This window comes from Camponotus floridanus, unplaced genomic scaffold, assembly GCF_003227725.1.
Source record: "Camponotus floridanus strain SB8 unplaced genomic scaffold, Cflo_v7.5 scaffold320, whole genome shotgun sequence".
NCBI lineage: Eukaryota > Metazoa > Arthropoda > Insecta > Hymenoptera > Formicidae > Camponotus > Camponotus floridanus.
This window is the reverse complement of record NW_020229460.1, coordinates 832-15,110: the sequence shown is the minus strand read 5'-3', so window position 1 is coordinate 15,110 and position 14,279 is coordinate 832. Positions and strand designations below refer to the sequence as shown.

Sequence of the window (14,279 nt, the reverse complement as noted above, 5' to 3'; positions counted from 1 at the left end):
GGGCCCCGCCGGATTTCACTTGCGCGAAGATCGGCGCCTGTATGTTCGCGCTACCGCGCGCGTACTTGTGTGCCTAAGTTGCCGTGCGGCCAGGCGCTCGCCGTTACGCTTATGTGGCATAAGGCAGGACGCCACAGGACCCCCCTGGATGTATTAAGGCCCTGAGTTAATTTAAGCTGGTTTAAATCGGACGGGTTAGCGCACCGCTCGTCCTGATCTGGTCGTTCCTGTCGTCTTAGGGTCTTAGGTTCCTGTGCTCTTGGTGTGCTCCGTGTCTGCCTTGAGCTGCGTGTTGGTGGGAGGCTCTTCAGCCAGAGTGTAGGCTGGTTTTAGTCTATCCACCGCGATGTTGATTGCCTTTCCCTTGATTTTGAGTTTGTAGGTCTTCGTGCCTCTGTTTAACACCTCAAAGGGACCGTCGTAAGGCTGGTGGAGGGCCCCTGCCGGTGCGTCGTGTCGCACGAACACGTGTGAAGCCGTCTCCATGTTTTTAAAAACGAACATTTGTCCGTCTGATTTGGAGCTGTAGTCGTGTCATTGTCCGTCGAAGCCTGGCTATCAAGGTGTCCTCATTCTCGTAGTTATTGTTCTCGTAGTTATTGTTGTGGTCACAGAAGAACTGTCCTGGTAATCGGATTGGTTCTTCGTAAACCATCTCGGCTGGTGTGGACTTCAGATCCTTTTTCCAGGCTGCCCTGATGCCGAGGAGGATGACCGGTAACATCTGGGTCCACGCTTCCGTTTCGTGGCATCTGATGGCTGCCTTCAACTGTCGGTGGAACCTTTCTACCATCCCGTTTGCCTCTGGGTGGTAGGCTGTTGTCCTGATGTGTTTTGTGTCATCTTTGTTAAGCTCTGGAAAAGCTCCGCCTCGAATTGCCGGCCCTGGTCCGTAGTAGTTATTCGAGCTGGTGTGCCGAATCGCGCTATCCAGTCTGAAAAAATATGTTTAGCGACGGTCTCTGCCGTGATGTTCGGTATCAGAATTGCTTCTGCCCACCGCGTGAATCTATCCACGATGGTGAGGCAGTATCTGTGTCCCTCTGACACTGGCAGTGGTCCTACAATGTCTGTGTGTATATGCTGGAACCGTTTTGGTGGTTGTTGGAAAGTTCCTGTTTGTGTGTGATTGTGTCTCGTCACTTTAGTTTTCTGACACTGTATGCATGTTTTTGTCCAGTTCATGCAATCTCGCTGTATTCCTGGCCAGACATATCTTTCTTTGACTAGTTTTGCCGATGCTTTAGTTCTTGGATGGGCCAGTTCATGTAAGTAACGAAAAATTTGTTCTCTTAGACTTTTCGGCACGTATGGTCTAACAATTGGTGTGCTAGTGTCGCACCAAGCCTCTGCTGATCCTGGTATTAAGATGCGTGTCAGCTTAATTTTTTCTTTATCTTTTAGTAGTTCTTCCAACTCTGCATCGTGTTGTTGTTCGTGAGCTATTGTTTCCAACTCTACTGCTGAGTGTATCGTCTCTACTCGTGACAATGCGTCGGCCACTGTGTTGTTGTTCCCTTCGATATATTGGATATCTGTTGTAAATTGTCCAATGTATTCTAAATGTCTTGCTTGTCTAGGCGAACTCTGCAGTGGATCTTTTTTGAAGGCGTAAATTAGTAGTTTGAGGTCAGTGAATATTGTGAATATTCTGCCTTCTAATAAGTGTCGGTAGTGCTTGATGGTGATGTAGATAGCTAGTAGCTCTCTGTCGTACGGACTGTACTTCGTTTGTGCTGTATTAAACTTTTTGCTCAGGAATACCAGGCTGCCATTCATTAGTGGTTCTTTGCTGGATTACGGCACCCATGGCCGTGTCTGAAGCGTCTGTTGTTACTGCCGATTTAGCTGCTGGGTCTGGGTGAGCTAATAGCGTGATACTCGACAAGCTTTCCTTGCACTGGTCGAAGGCTTGTGCTTGCTCTAGCCCCCAACTTATCGATGTAGTTCCCTTGATTTTAGGTCCTTTAAGCACGTCGTTTAATGTGGCTTGTTCTTCGGCTGCTCTCGGGATGAACCTTCGATAAAAATTAATCATTCCTAGGAATTGCTGTAACTGTTTAATCGTAGTCGGCCGAGGGAAATTTTTGATCGCCTCTATCTTCTCTGGCAGTGGTTAGGTTCCTTTCTCCGTGACCAAATGACCAAGGAACTTCACTTCGTCTGCTCCAAAGATGCACTTGGCGGGGTTGATTCTGACCCTGTATTCGTCGAGTCGAGTGAATAATTGGTTCAGGTGGATTTTATGTTGTTCTTTACTTGATGATGCCACCAGTATATCATCGATATACGCGTAGCAGAAATCTAATCCGTGCAAAACCTCGTTGATGAACCGTTGGAACGTCTGCGCTGCGTTGCGTAATCCAAACGGCATGTATCTGAATTCGAACAGTCCGAACGGTGTGGTTATCGCTGTCTTCGGTATATCTTCTTCTCGCACTGGGATTTGATTATAAGCTCTGACCAGGTCAATCGTGGTGAAGATCTTTTTCTGGTAGAGCGTTTGTGCAAAATCCTCGATGTGTGGTATTGGATATTGATCGGGTATTGTTCTGGCGTTCAATCTCCTGTAGTCTCCACATGGACGCCAAGTCTTGTCCTTTTTCGGTACTATGTGAAGTGGCGACGACCAAGCACTTTTTGAGGGCTGCATGATGCCTTCTTATACGGGTAAGTCGAATTCCATCTTGGCTGCGTGCAGTTTGTCTGGCGCTAGTCTTCGTGATCTGCTAGCTTCTGGAGGACCTGACGTTGTCTGGATATGATGTTGCGTTCCGTGTGTTATCACCTCTTTTGTTCTGGTTGGTTTGGTGATGTCGGGAAACTTCGCCAATAGTGTGTGGAATTCGCTTTTTTCCACCGTTGTTTTGATTGATAAGATCGAATTGTAACATCTGGCGCCTGTGGCTGCTAGGCCTGTCTTGCCGTCTATGAGTTTTCCTCTTTTCATATCCGGAAGCAGGTCGTAATGTGCCAGCAAGTCTGCTCCGATTATAGGCTGTCCTACGTCGGCTATCACGAATCTCCACGGGAACGCTCTTCTTAAGTTGAAATCAGGGTTAATGGTGATGGAGCCGTACGTAATGATAGGTGTGCCGTTCGCCGCGAAGAGTTCGTACGCCTCTGGTCGTCTCTTGCCGTTTCCTGTTGTTTGTGGGAAGACGCTGACGTCTGAGCAGGTGTCCACTAAGTACTTTGTCCTTGTGTTCCGGTCTGTCACGCATAAGCGGCAATGTGTCGGGTTTTTATCATTGGCCGCTAACAATGAGTGCCCTACTCGTTTTTCTGGAATGTCATGACTGAGCACATCGGCGAGCTTCTGCACCGAATCGTCGGTGGTAGTAACAAAGTCCTTCTTTGACTGGTGTTCTACTGCAAGTTCTGCCTCGTGACCGACTTCGTGCTCGGCTGCGTCCTCTCCGCAGCTCTTTGGCCATGTTTGTAAGTTGTTCGGTGAGAGTTGCCACCTGAAGGGTGAGCGCTTCCATCTGCGTAGTTAGTGTATTCTGGCTGGTTGCTGCTGCTGCCGTTGGCCGATGATCTGCGGCAAGAACGAGAGCTCTACTGTCGACCTCATGGATCCGCCTGCTCTGCCACGTCTTGCAGCTTGTCGCCTTTCCTCGTTGTGAGGATTGCTTGGGTCTGCGGCGGAAGATGTCCTAACCAAAGCGTCCGTAATAAGTCGTCGGAGACTGTCGTTCCTGCCAGCGTTGATAGGTGTCGGAGAAACTGCGAAGGCTTTCTGTCTCCAAGCTCCTCTCTTTCCAGAAGCTGCTTTATCCGCTGCTCTTGCGAATCTGTCAGCTGTTGAATCAGCGCGCGCTTTATAGCTGAATATTTGTTGCTGGAGGGGAGATTGGTGATTACGTCTTTGATTTCCCTCGTTTGTCGTGGCTCTAGTTTTGACAAAGGGTTGCCATATCTGACGTCATAATCGGTGATGACGCCTAGTGTGAACTGCCCTTCCAGTTGCGCAAACCAAAGCTCCGGATCTTCTGGCCAGAAAGGCGGGATGCGCACCGCGACTCTATTGACGGTCTCGTCGTCTTCCACTATGATGGTACTCTCCTTCTTCGGCATGGTCGTACCTCTTCCTACGTCGATGGGTCACCAGTTTATGGCGTCGTTAGGTTGCGTGTCCGCTCGATTTTAGTCGGAAGAGTATGCGCTACTGGCCGCAAGGTTGACAAGGTTTCCGCTTAAATCAATTACTCACAGTATGGATATCTATGTACAGTTTATTTTACACGTTTATTTACAGGGCCCTGAAAAGAGCCGTTTGGATGAACGCGTTCGCGATACGATATCCGCGGAGTCGCCTTGGTATATCGGAAAGGTCTCCAGAAGCCGTCGTCGTCATTATTGTTGACGTCCACCTCTGGTTTACGGCGCTTCGGTGGCTCCGTCTGCGTGGCCGCCGTGCTCGTGGGCGTCTCCCAGTCGGAGTCGGACTGGGTCTCCTTGTCCGCCGTTGATTTCGGCGGCTGCGTCACCTGGACTCCTCGGTGTGTCCGGCTGACTGCGGTGGTCTGCGTCCCCTGGGTTGTCCGGTGAATCGGAGAAGGAGGCAGAGGAGATAGAGCCGCTGGAACTGCCCAGAATGCTGGTGGTAAAGTGTATCGCCGTATCCGGATGTCCCAGGTGGCTAGCAGCTCCTTTGGTAGCTTGGTGAAGCGAGGCGGCTCCAGGTCGATTAGCTGCAGTGTCCACGGCAGCAAGGTGAAGGACACTCCTCTCCGGCTCGGTAGCTGCACCGTACGACGGTCGAAGTGGCCCGGGTGATCGGGGCGTCGACGCTGGTCGAGGAATGCGGCTCGGCTGGCGGCGAATGTTTCCGGATTTCACTTGCGCGAAGATCGGCGCCTGTATGCTCGCGCTATCGCGCGCGTACTTGTGTGCCTAGGTTGCCGTGCGGCCAAGCGCTCGGCGTTATACGCCGTTACGCTTGTCAGGGGTCGATTTTCGCGTGATTCGGAGTAGTATAACAAGGAGAGTTCTAATCCAGGACCTCTCAGGGGGGTGAGGCGCGAGGGGGAACCGCGGTGCGGGGGGGAGTGACGTCACGCGCGGGGAAGGAGGAACCGCGGCGCGCGGTGGGTGACGTCACCCGCGGGGAAGGGGGATCCGCGGCGCGAGAGATGGACGAGGGGGTCCGCGCAGTGAAGGGGGATCCGCGGCGCGAGCGATGGACGAGGGGGTCCGCGAGGTGAAGGGGGATCCGCGGCGCGAGAGATGGACGAGGGGGTCCGCGCAGTGAAGGGGGATCCGCGGCGCGAGCGATAGGCGAGGGGGTCCGCGAGGTGAAGGGGGATCCGCGGCGCGACCGATGGACGAGGGGGTCCGCGCGGTGAAGCGGCGCGAGTAATGGACGAGGGGGTCCGCGCGGTGAAGGGGGAACCGCGGCGCGACCGATGGGCGAGGGGGTCCGCGCGGTGAAGGGGGATTAGCGGAAAGAAGACGGTGGTGTGAGAAGGACGGCGCTACGTATGGGAAAAGGACAGTGCAAAGTGTGTGAAGAGGACAGTGCTACGAGTGCGACAAGGATGGCGTTAACGTGGAACAAGGACGACGCAAAGGTAAGTGAACAACGAGTATATGAAAGAGAGAGAGTGATAATATCGAGAATAACAACGCGTGCGAGAGAGAACGATAGCGCAAGAACAACGCGAGTGAGAGAGAACACATATGAAAGAGAGAACGATAGCGCCAAGACGACATGTACAAGAGAGAGAACGATAATATCGCGAGACTTACAACTAATGAGTATGATAAAGATAGCGATACTTAAAACTAGCGCAAGAGAGACGCAGGGACGGGGACGCATGGAGAGGCGCGTAAATAATTATATTTTTTAAAAATTAAAATATAAAATTTATTAAAATGTGTGTTTTTATACATTTTGTGTGTGTGTGTGTGTATGTGCTTAAATTATAATTAATAATAATATAATATAATAATATAATATAATAATAATAATATAATAAAATAATATAATAATAATAATAATAATAATAATAATTTGGGGGCGCGGGGGGGGGTGGAGGGGTCAGGGGAGCCAGGTGAGGGGGCCGCTCCTGTAACAGAAAAAATATATATATATATATATAAAGTTATAATAAAATTTATAAAAATACTTACATCTGTGCTCCCCATTCTGTGCACCATTGGGTGCCCGAATCTCCCCGGGCACCCAAATCTCCTCCTCCATGTAGGGCTCTTCCCCGAAGAGCCGCCGAAGGTCAAAAATGTCCTCATCATTCGGGGGACTCTCCGGAGCGTCACCCCACATATAGGAGAGATCATAGCGTCTCCCCCGCCGCTCCGCCCGCACCCATTGCCGGTTCTCTATATTCATAAATCCCGGTATCCGGACTTCAGATAGGGACTAGAAAATATAAAAATATAAGTATTATGCACAATAGATGTACAATTTTTTATAAATTATTCACAAAATCAATACTCACATTCCAATCGAAGGCCAGCTTCATCAAGATGACACAGAGCAAGTCTCCGAAGGCCTGCTTCCATCCGGCGCAGTTTTCCAATAGATATTCCATTTTATTTGTTTTTTACTTCTTAACTCACGCATCAGTTAGAACTTTCTGAGGAGGCAACGAGGTCTCGACACGGGATTTTATAGTAGAGATGCCACATTATCACCATGTCAAAAATGCGTCGTAAGACAAAAGTACGCGCGGTCCCACGCAACTCAGCGCGGTATAATATAATATAATATAATATCACGACTTTGCGAACAGATAAACGGTGGACGTATCATTATCACTACCAAAAACGCGTCGTAAGACAAAAGTATGCATGTTCCCATGCAAATTAACACGATATAATGTGTCAACCCCGATCAAATGGTAATTGAACGGAAACGAACGTCCATCGAACAGAATTGAACGCTCGCCAAACGGTCATCGAACGCTCGTCAAACGGTCATTGAACGCTCTTCGAACGGAAATGAACGGTAATTGAACGCTTTTCGAACGGAATTGAACGCTCATCGAACGCTCGCCAAACGGTCATCGAACGCTCGTCAAACGGTCATTGAACGCTCTTCGAACGGAAATGAACGATAATTGAACGGTCATTGAACGCTCTTCGAACGGAAACGAACGGTAATTGAACGCTCATCGAACGCTCGCCAAACGGTCATCGAACGCTCGTCAAACGGTCATTGAACGCTCTTCGAACGGAAATGAACGGTAATTGAACGCTTTTCGAACGGAAATGAACGCTCTTTGAACGGAAACGAACGGTAATTGAACGCTTTTCGAACGGAAATGAACGCTCTTCGAACGGAAACGAACGGTAATTGAACGCTTTTCGAACGGAAATGAACGGTAATTGAACGCTTTTCGAACGGAAACGAACGCTCTTCGAACGGAAACGAACGGTAATTGAACGCTCTTCGAACGGAAATGAACGGTAATTGAACGGTCATCGAACGGAAATGAACGCTCATCGAACGCTCGTCAAACGGTCATTGAACGCTCTTCGAACGGAAATGAACGGTAATTGAACGGTCATCGAACGGAAATGAACGGTAATTGAACGCTTTTCGAACGGAAATGAACGCTCATCGAACGCTCGTCAAACGGTCATTGAACGCTCTTCGAACGGAAATGAACGGTAATTGAACGGTCATCGAACGGAAATGAACGGTAATTGAGCGGTCATTAAACGGAAACGAACGGTAATTGAACGCAAACTATATTCACCTATCAAACAAATATTACAATGTATTACAATGTATCACAATGTACTATTGAAATACAATATCTGTGGCAGCTGTGTCACGTATGGAAACATGATACTGCGCACACGCATAGATAGGGATGAGGAAAAAAAGAAGAAAATAAGAAAGACGATAAAAATATATCACATCATCAATTTATTATAAGTATGGATTCGAAGAATCATGATGTTTCAACCACCAATTATAAATTTTAAATATATTTTGTAAAGCGCAATTTTTTACATGATTTTCACAACGCATAGTATTCTTAACATCTAACTTATTTAAAGAAGCTACATCCTCGTAGTCTGCATCCAAAGTTTCGATAATCACATAGTTTCTCGCATCATCGTCCAGTATATCAGCCAACCATTGCCATTTTTCATGGCCTTTAACGTACACGAGAGGTGACGCATCATCCTCCTCCGTTGCACCCATCACCGCCGTCGTGATTAAACGTTTCGAATTCCAATATGAAACGTGTCCATCATTCCACGATAATCCATGGTGGTTTTTAATCAGCCATAAAACTTGGCATCTCTCAGATTTTGTGAGCATGTACCATGGTACCGGGCATGTAAAAATGTAATGAGAAAGTACGGATCCATTTCTCAAAACCGCAGCTTCCTTCACGACAAAATTTTTCCCAACGATAAATCCTTGCAGATCCACAAACGTTGGCGCAGCCATGATGATAAGATCCGATCGCAGACTGATGTCGATCGTCAAACATCTCAATCTTTTATATTTTTCTTCATATGCAATGGAGGGGATATTTGCTGACCTATGTAATTTTGCGGACTACATTAGTCAATGGATTATATTCGACAACCCGATCGTGCAAGATGAGACAATAGGCGGTAGTATTCGCAGGTATATTTTCCCTGCACTCAAACTATTCTCACATCCACGGTAGCAGTTTTGACAGACTCGTTTTGTCGCGAGCAATCAATGACCGCTAGAGGACCGCAATGTAGAAATTTTGGAATGGTTAATAGCGCGGTGCTATTATCGCATCCGTAATACGATTTGCGAAAACGAGAGTACATGCCGAATAGGACGGCGAATCTATTTTTTTCAAAATCTAAATTTAAATCATCGTAGGGATAAAATTCCGAATTTAAATAGAGTTTAACGTTGGTCAATTTGCAGTTATCGAACAATGTAACATCTTGTGACACCGAATTCTTTTTACCAGTTTGTAGTGCAAAGATCACGTATCGCGGTTTCTCTAGCTGGGAGGCGGCTTTCACGGTCCACGAATGTTTGGTCGTGCTATGTAACAGAGGAAATTCGTATAAATCCCATGATCGGAAACTCATGTTCAAATATCGTCCGCTTTCCAACATTCGCAACATTGATAATTTATTAATCTCGTTCAATATTACATGAGGCATACGCCACTGTATCTTGAGTAATTCAATCTCAGCTTCCGACGACGGATGTCCGAATAGACAATTATTATCGTTGCGCGAACGTATCAAAATCAATTCATGACGAGCGTTAATCACAATGCGTTTATAATCTTCGCAAAATCCCAGCAACATGTTGAGCGGTACACAAAAGTTGAAATAATTTTTGTCACCGTTGTACGTCAAATCCCACGCAGCGTTCTTCAAGTTTATACTTTTCTGGTGCGTTAGAGAGACATAATTTTTCAGCGTTGATGTTATTCCAACATTTCTGTTGCGATCAATCTCTACTCCGTCGAGTTCGTATCGAAGCTCATCAAACATGAATGCGACGCAATTGTTTCCCAATACAACCTTCATTTCATCATTCGCTTTACGCACATTAAATCTTCCCTCGATGTAAAGAAAGCTTTCGCACGGTAACGTGTATAAATCCTGATGTTGTATAGGTATTCGTATCTCGTCGCTGTATCCAAGCGTCGTATTGGCGTACGGATTGTACGTATGAGTCTCAATCTTGACGATGCGATCATCAAAGACTGGCTCACTTCCGATATTCAAAACATCAATCATTCTTTTCGTACGATGAAACCCAATGATTTCAAAAATTCACGATTCAACACGCTCAGCTTCTTTTTAACGGCAATCTTATTATTGTCACCCGATACTGCTCGCCTTACTGCAATAGTATTGTCCCGCGTAAAAGTATTGTCTCTTGCGTGCTCCGTTTCGTTCAGTACAAGCATACTATGTTTGTCGCCGCCGTATATGCAATCTTACGGTAATTTCCTCTCCTCGAAAATCGAGCAATCGACCTCTTTGATCCACAATACGTATCGTTAAATCCGTAATGCTCCGTACAACGATCGGCAGATAAATGATCTGTGCCGGCGTTTCCGATATCTTATATCCTGGCGGAACGCTCGGTGAAAATTCATGTATCGTATGTACGCGCATGTCGTTGCTGTACGCACCAGTAGTCACGTTGCATTCTATACGAATAATATTTACGTTTATAATATTAACAGGTTCGTCTGATTCATACCACTTGCGAGGTTGCAATATACGATTCGACGAGAATCCAAGCAAGGATCCTACATTGTCGGGTTTGGTAAAGTTTATTCTGTAGGCGCATTTGATTTCACTCTTTAGCGTACTGTGATTGGCGCGGAGCGCTACTGGATATTCCTCATTATAATCGTTTTCACCATCTCTGGAAAGGTGTTCATCTCGCAAAATTGCGCGTTTGAGATAATCATTTATGGCGTGCAATTCGTACGATCCTTCGGGAATTGTAATTTCCTTGTCGTCGTTGCCAAAATAAAATTTATTATTCAAAAAATTTACGTTCGGAATCGTGTGATAAGTTTCAAAATCCGTTAATCCGAGCTCGTAATCGGCATCGGTCAAATCTATAGCGGGGAAATAGCTTACAGCGAGAACGCTGCTTCTGCCAGTCAACGTAAGTGTCAGTGACATGTCGAACGAATACTGAGTCATGACGATGGATTGTCAGGCTTTAAATTGATCGTTTGAAGAAATTTTAAACACAACTGTCCACAAATACTCTGATTATAACTTTGATAAGATGTGTAATTGTATTCAATTTTCACTCGTCCGAAATATCGTACAAGTTCCTTGGGCGGTCGCAAATTTCCAAAACTGTCGAAATATACGACACGATCGTCCCTCTTTGCGTACGCTACCCAATGAGTACCGGGACCATCAACGTCATCCAAATTGACGATACCGCTTTCGTTTCGTCGTACGCCGCTTATCGGTAAATTATTGCGCATGAAAACACCTCTAAAGAAAGGTATACACATACGTTTCGCAAATTGTTCCAATTGCACGTTAGTTGTCGCACCCGTAGGCATTTTTAATGTTTTTTCGACGTTTTTTTTTTTTCTCTTAGACTTTGTTGAGAATCCCTGTCCACGCTTGTACGGAGCGAGATAAAGTCCGCGACCTTCCATAGCGCGATTGTGACGCTGCATCTCTTCCAGCTGACGTTGCGCAGCTTTGCTATCGTTTACCGCCTTTGCGATTCCCGCCGCACCGCCGGCCAATGAACCGACAACTCCCAACAACGGTAAAAGTGGTAAAATACCACCACGTTTCGCTACTGGAAGTATTCGTTTCTTCCTCCTCTTTGTCGTCGATGGCTTTTTCATCCCCATGCCGAGTTTTGTCTTTGCCTTCATTGCCGCCCAAACAGTCGTAGCGGCTGCTCTTTCACCGAGAGTCGAATCCCTCGCGGTAATGCGTTCTTGCGCTCTTGCAGCTAGTATGCGATCAGCGATGTGACGTTGGTCGAGGTCGTTGCTTCGCGCGTAAGCAATGTCGTGTTCACGACACGCCGCGTCCAATGGATTGATGCCTCGATCACCTCTAGCCAATCGTTTCTCTAATCGAGTTCCCGGCCCGCAAAACTGATAACCGGGAATATGTAATTCGATGGGAAGCGCGTTTATCGCACGATTTAAGAGACCGCTACCTCTTACAATTCTCGCTGACATTCGTAGCAATCTTTTATCAACGGTGGTGGACCGTCAATGTGTGTTTGCTGCCACGGCTGGTTGTAATGTCGCATGCACGAACGATATTGTCGAACCTCCGAATCAGCCTTTATATATTCTGGAAGCTTGTCCCACAATCGTTCCACGTAATCACCAAAATTTTGAAGTAATAAAATCTTTGGGATATACTGCAGTTGTTGGGTGGTAAGCCCGAGAATGTCTCTCTCATCCGACAGAAGGAGAAACATTTTTGATACTGACCGGTTTCGAGTCGAGACACTTCTATAAATAGGTCTCCCCCTCGCGATCATTCGCAAAATTGATTCGAAAGAGAAAACATGCGGTTCGTGCGACAAGCGCGAGTAATCAAAGTATCAAATTTCGATGATAGACTAATATCGGAGAAAAAAGTACGCAAGCATGGAAACATGCTGCCGACTACTATACGCGGTATCGTTTGCGGCCCTTCAAATTGTGGTAAGACAAACGTGTTGATTAGTTTGATAGAAAGTCCGCACGGTGTACGTTTCGAGAACGTGTACATATACTCGAAATCGCTTCAACAGCCGAAATACAAATACTTGAAAAATTTACTAGCACCTATAGATGAAATCGGCTACTTTACATTCTCTAATAACAGCGATGTCATTCCACCGAGTGAGGCGCTTCCGAATTCCATCTTTATCTTTGATGACGTGGCATGCGACAAGCAGGATACGATAAGAGAGTACTTTGCAATGGGTCGACACTCGAGCGTTGACTGTTTCTATCTTTGTCAGACGTACGCCAAGATACCTAAGCATCTTATACGCGACAACGCGAACCTGCTGATCCTGTTTAAACAAGACGGCACAAATTTGAAACATGTGTACAACGATCACGTGAATACCGATATGTCTTACGACGATTTCCGTGCATTGTGTCAGAAATGTTGGCAACGCAAATATGGCTTCGTAGTCATTGATAAAGATAGTATGTTGATCAATGGACGATATAGAAGGGGATTTAATGATTTCGCGATACCGTAAAGCGATCAGTCATCATCGACACATCGATCGAGCATCATGAACGACGATCATGAAAAGATTGTGACAGAGATTGCAAAAACGAGCGAATCGATTCGCAAAAAATATCGCGCTTTGAAAACTGGTAAAATGGAGGAAGATATCATATTGGAAAGACAATTTAAACCGATTACCGAGCCTTTAAAACAGCTTGTCGAAAATACTGTGGAATCTGATGCGTCGAAAATCGAACCGTTGAGTTTGACGTTTGGTGAGAAGCATGAGGAAAAAATAAAAGAGTCCAAGCAAGGACTAAAGCGAGCACGGATAAATATGCCGATAAATGATTCACCGATATATTCGACACCGAATCGATCAAAGCGAAGGAAGCAATTTTCTAATATGGCTACTGTTTCTACTCCGATAAAAGTACAACCGCGTCAAACAATACCATCCACGTCCGTCGAAGAAATTTACGAGACCACACCCGATTCGTTTGTAACATCGGTCCGGCATGAATTAGAAACATCCGGAGGTCAGAAAACGTTCCGAGAGCATTTAGGTCCACTGGCGCAAAAATATATAGGAGATATTATGAGTGTTGATAAAAATAAGAGCATGGATTACGTCTACGGTGTTAAATTTACCAACGAAGGAATGATGCTCGGTGATAAATGTTTCGATGTGGACAAGGAAGATAATATAATTATCGATGGAATAAAATATAAGGGAACCGAAGGAATCTACGATTTGATTTTTAAAAAATTTCCCAATCATAAAAAATATACTCGAGATGATTTGCATAAATATCAAAGTATATTAAAGATAACAAATGCGCATAAACGTGACAACAAAGTTAATAATCCTATTAAAACTAATAAAGGGTACAAGTATAAATATATAATTGCACCATTATTCCCCGATAGAAAGATGGGAAGAGGTATAGATGCGCCGCGCACCATGACGCTCAGCGACAACATGATCGATTATGTGCATTGGAACGATCCCAACGAATTGGTGGATCGTTTGCGATTGCTGGACGCCTCGCGTCGAGCTGGCAACAATGCTCACGACAATGAAATCTTGTCGATTATCGAAGAACTTCGCGAGGCCGGCATTATTATAAATTAAACTATGCGTCGGCGATACGTGTCATTCGGTCAATGTTCTCGGTACCGAAATGTCGATTAATAAATTCGGATTATCATTGGGAACGTCGAACAATTTGTACTATGTATGGAATGGATTATTGAGAAATTACGTTCGCGATAACGCTCTCTGCCAAACTACTACCGGCTTTGACGCAAGGTCGCGCAAGATTCAACGCGTAGCGCAACCGGAAGCTGATACCGACGTCGTCAACAAACGATACGTGGATAAACTTTTGAGAGATCGGCAGGGAGAAATTGAGCAAAAAATTATCGCGCTCGAAACAAACATGCAGGCACTGCAATTAATGATGGATGAGATAAAGAATGTGCTGAGACATGCAACATCTAACTCGACACAGTAAGCGAGATATACTAATATCGCATATTAATTATGCCTCGATCAAACGTGCGAAAGAACAAAAGCACCTCCGAAAAGCGACAACTAGTCG

General features: G+C 45.9%; 1 protein-coding gene across 1 annotated transcript; it reads right to left on the bottom strand.

Annotated features, from left to right (window-relative positions):
• Positions 1-3,573: 3,573 nt before the first annotated feature.
• LOC112638559 lies at positions 3,574-4,080 on the bottom strand. The gene has a single exon (XM_025410549.1). It carries the CDS (start codon positions 4,078-4,080, stop codon positions 3,574-3,576), a length of 507 nt encoding a protein of 168 aa, XP_025266334.1.
• Positions 4,081-14,279: the final 10,199 nt, after the last annotated feature.

Coding starts and splice junctions, on each gene's coding strand:
- LOC112638559 (XM_025410549.1), bottom strand. CDS start 4,080: ATGCCGAAGAAGGAGAGTACCATCATAGTGGAAGACGACGAGACCGTC.